This window comes from Frankliniella occidentalis, unplaced genomic scaffold (assembly GCF_000697945.3).
Source record: "Frankliniella occidentalis isolate FOCC.00 unplaced genomic scaffold, Focc_3.1 Scaffold2513, whole genome shotgun sequence".
Classification (NCBI taxonomy): Eukaryota; Metazoa; Arthropoda; class Insecta; order Thysanoptera; family Thripidae; genus Frankliniella; species Frankliniella occidentalis.
In genome coordinates this window covers 1-4,275 of record NW_026269594.1, presented here as the reverse complement: position 1 = coordinate 4,275, position 4,275 = coordinate 1, and the positions used below count along the sequence as shown (strand labels likewise).

Genomic DNA, 4,275 nt, shown 5'->3' with positions numbered 1-4,275 from the left:
CCCCGCGCCCCGCCACCCCCGCGACGTACACCACCACCACCTCCGCGTCGCCATGGCGTCCCGTCGACCAAACAAACAGACGCGCGTCCACGCCCGTCCGTCGCACCGACTAACCTCTCCGTCGGCGGCCACCCGGCAGACGGGCGGCAGGACCAGGGTCACGATGGCGAGCTCGGGGTCCACCGCGGCCGGCGCGCTGCCGGTGCTGTTGCTGCTGCTGCTTACCTTCACAGGGGGTGAGTACTGCTTACGTCGCCTCCAGCCCGGACGTCGTGCAGGACGCGCGGTCCTCCCGGTGGACGCCAAAGTCGTGAGACTCCCGTGAAGCAGAAAGCGAACCCGCAGCCGCGCCAGTCGAGGCACGTCCGCCTACATTGTGTAAATCCCGGGGCCGAATGCGCTACGCCGACTCGCGATCCAGCGGGAATCCGAGTTACGTCCGTCTTGCGGTGGTCTGCACCAAGGAGTAGTAGTAGACCGAGGAGGAGGAGGAGGGGAGCGGACCTGGTGCAGCCCGGCGCCACGGGCGCCACCCACCCCCTGCCCTGTCCTCCCGACTGCCCTAATTGGCCGGGTAGGGTGGAGGACGACGGGTGCCTCTGGGCCGCACGGGGCGGGTACGCTGCAGCAGCGCTGCACAGCGTTTGCGTTGCGAAAACGACGACGTTGGCCCCCCTGAACAAAAAGGAATATGACGCCGCCACCCTGGGGAGCCCTGCTCCGGTGGACTTCCTTTGCACCCTCCTCTCTGGCAGACCGCTGCGGGAGGAGGGAGGGGGGGGGGGCTAGCACCCGGGCCCAGCCGCGGCCCGGTACGGCCCAAGTTGGGGATCCAGCAGCCGGGTCCACCGCACCGCCCCCCATTGTTGGGCTTTCCACTCCAGGGAGATCTAGTTCCAGGGGGCTCTCCGGCCGACTCCTCTGGCGGGCAGGGCCGCCGCCCCCGGCTCAGGTACATTCCCTTTCAAAAAGCCAACACACAACTTTGCTCCATTCATTTCTGCTGCAACAAGGGGGTCGGGCCGTCGGGTCGGCGGCGGTGGCGGCAGCAGCCACGACTGTTCTCTCTCGCTCGCTCTGCCTGCCGGCCTGCTGCTCCGGGGCCCGGCGACAAGGACGGAGCGCAAGTCGTGGAAAGTGAATAAAGCAGGCAGAGGCTGTGCGGGTCTCGCCACACATTCAGCACTCCAGCCGTCTCCCGCAAAATATTGGCTTTATCTTGGCGCGGGAGACACCTCCACCTTCACACCCTGGGCTCGCGCGCTCCCCGCTCCCGCTATCTCTGAAGGCGCCTGCCCTCGGGCGGCCGTGAGTAACATTTGTCTGAGTCCAGACCACATGCGTCGTGCGTCTTCCCTGGACTCTGTGCTTCACGAAGGTGACCTCACAATGAACGTCCCCGGAAGGCGACGCGGACAAGGAACGCTCGCTGAGTGCGTCAAGCGTGCTCTTGCCCGCAAGCCCCCGCTCCGGGCGGGTCAGCCTACCCAACGCGTCGCAGGCGTTATCCCTCTGGGACGTTCCTGGTCCAAAAAATACGAATGTAATATAATTTTCACGCCAAGAAAGTCGTTTAAAAACTGAACCACTGTCCGTTGTGTGTCACAGCATCCTTGTTCTTCTCGGCCCAGGTCACGCGGTCCAAGTGCAGGGCGCCGGGCTGGCGGAGACGTCGTCGGCGTCGTCCCCCGGCGGCGCGCCGCGGTACGTGATGGCGGGCCAGGGCGCCGTCCTGGAGTGCCGCTTCACCCTGGAGCCCGGCGAGCAGCTGCAGGGCGTGACCTGGACCAAGGACTCGCACCTCGTGTACCGGTGGCTGCCGGGGCGCGGGGCCGCCGCCGCGGGCCGCACTCTGGGTGAGCACGTGAGCAGCAGCCCATGTCTGTCCGACCCCCCGCGGACATAACAGCAGCGGCGGGGATTCTCTCCACCCCTTTGCGTTCCTGCTTGCGGTGGGCGCGATGACGGATGGGACGCCCCTCCGGTCTTGCAAGTGCCGCGGCTGCTCCGGCCGTGCCCCGCCCCGTGGCCTCCTGGCCTTACGGCCCGCGGGCGGCCCCGCCCCGCCCCGCCCTGGCCTTATGGCGCCCCTTTATGGCTAATCTCGCCGTGGTTACGTTTACGACGAGAGGCCAACGCATCCATCCCGCCACACGACGGGCACGGCCGCCGCCGCCGGGGCTGATGTGATGACCACCTACTTGTCTGCGGTAGCTTTCGGCGCGCTCGAGGACGCCGTCGTGGACGCCGCCCCGGACGGGAGCCCCGGCTGGAACGTGCGCATCGCGCGGGCCACCACGGCCATGGCGGGCAACTACTCGTGCAGCGTGCACACGGACCGCGGCAGCGCCGCGTCCCGCCGCTTCCACTTCGCCGTGCTCCGTGAGTAGAGAGGCCGTCGTCCCGGATGGTGCGGCCGGGAGGAAGCGGCGCGCAGCGCGCGGGTGTCCGGGGCGGGAGCTTGACGGTGGTGGTGGGGACGGTCGCGTGTCGCAGTGGTCTGCAAGGCGCGCATCGAGACGGAGGACTCGACGGGCGTCAACTGCACCGTCGGCTGGCGCGTCACCTGCGCCAGGGTGTTCCCGGACCTCAACCTGACGGCCGGCGTGTTCGACCCGGAGCAGGGCAGGTTCTTCGACCGCGTCACCGAGTGGACCAAGGTGGTGTACTCGGACAACACCTACGGCTACAACGCCTTCAAGAGCTACCACGTAAGTAGTCTGAGTCACGCAAATAAACCCCGCCCGTGCCAGAGAGAAAACTCGTTTTTGCATCGTGCATCTTGCTTTAAATTCAAGTAGGTCTAAACACTGCCTCTGGTGTGTGTCAGGTCGCCGAGATTCCAAAGTCCTCCGTCTTCCTGTGGAGCCTGAGCTTCCAGGACCAGACGCCTCTCGTGTCGGGTAACGTCTCGTCCGGAGCCGGTGAGTCCGAGTGGCCGGGGAGGAGGAGGACGGGGGTCTCCAGTTGCACGCGGTCAAGAGACGCGGACTCTCTCGTGTTGCGTCTGCCACGACTCCTCCGTGGGCTAGGCGCCGCGCCGTCGGCGAGCTCGTCATGGGAATTCACCCGCGCCTCTTTTCTGGTTTTTGGCAGTGCACCGCGCCTGGGCGGGCTACAAGGGCTGCGCCGAGCCGCCCGCCCCACGCGAGCCCACCCTGCAGGTGCAGGTGGAGTACGCGCGGGCGGGTCCGGACCACGACTGCAGCAGGGGCCCGCAGGGGCCGAGCGCTGGGAGCGCCACCAGGGCCGTGTACACGTGCGCCAACGAGATCCCGGACCAGGTAGCCGCCAAGGAGCTCGTCTGTTCCGCCGGAGAGTGGGTCGAAGCAGAACCCGGGGCGCCGTGGCCCGAGTGCTGAAGCGGGAGGACAAGTCTATTGTCTTCAAGGACAGCTTCTCACAAGAGTAATGAGAAGGCGTAGAAGCGAAGGATGTGACGGTAGGGTCGTTGGACAAGTCCAACTTAAAGCTGTATGGCGAAACTTGTGTCAAATATACTTGATATAGCATGGTATAAAAGTGTGTTTTCCCCTCCATCTCTGGCTAAAGTTTCCAAGGGTCCATTAGACAGCACACGAGAAAATGTTACACATCTAAAATTAGCACAGCAGTCATAATCCGGAATGTTCGAATGGCCCCGAGTCCTGACCGAGGGCACCCATATCACTACTCGGGGTCACCATGAGAGAAGGGCCCTTCTCTCATGGGGTAACGAGCGCCTCCGAGTAGAGGGGGTCGTGATAAGCGCACCCACGCAACCGCAACGCCAAAACAACTATATGCTGGAGACGTGTTTGTTCCAGCGCGGGAGGTGTCCGTCAGGGACTTCATCTCCTGCAGTAATTTTTGATTGCGATGCCGACGCGGGTGCCTACGGATACACCAACAGTCGCTATTGGGCCTAGCTCAACCGTTGAGACCTGTCCCTTTAGTCCCTTTTCGATAAAGTATCGAAATAGTCATGTCGAAAGAACGTCGATTTGCGGGACAAAATCCCGTAGATTCGACATTTGTACTAATCGACAATTTTTCGACCGGCCTAGGCTGTATCACCTTAAGAGAAATAACAGATAACAGATAACAGATAACAGATAACAAATAACGGTTCGAGGTCGATTCGACCACTGATTTATCACTGGGCAATACGCAAACATAAGGAACACGTATGCGTTGGCCCAATTCGGGCCCCCTACTGGCCACTGGCCGGCCGGTACCGCCGGTACACCACCGTTCCGATACGCCGAATGGAAATGACTCATAAGGGGAGGGGGG

At 63.5% G+C, this 4,275-nt stretch overlaps 1 protein-coding gene across 1 annotated transcript; it reads left to right on the top strand.

Moving 5' to 3' along the window:
- Positions 1-50: 50 nt before the first annotated feature.
- On the top strand, positions 51-3,513 carry LOC113213589 (uncharacterized). Its single transcript, XM_026432699.2, has 6 exons — positions 51-236; positions 1,632-1,856; positions 2,215-2,382; positions 2,497-2,711; positions 2,831-2,924; positions 3,097-3,513. The coding sequence occupies exons 1-6, from the start codon at positions 53-55 to the stop codon at positions 3,360-3,362; spliced, it is 1,152 nt and encodes a 383-aa protein (XP_026288484.2). The 5' UTR covers positions 51-52; the 3' UTR covers positions 3,363-3,513.
- The last annotated feature ends 762 nt before the right edge of the window (positions 3,514-4,275 follow it).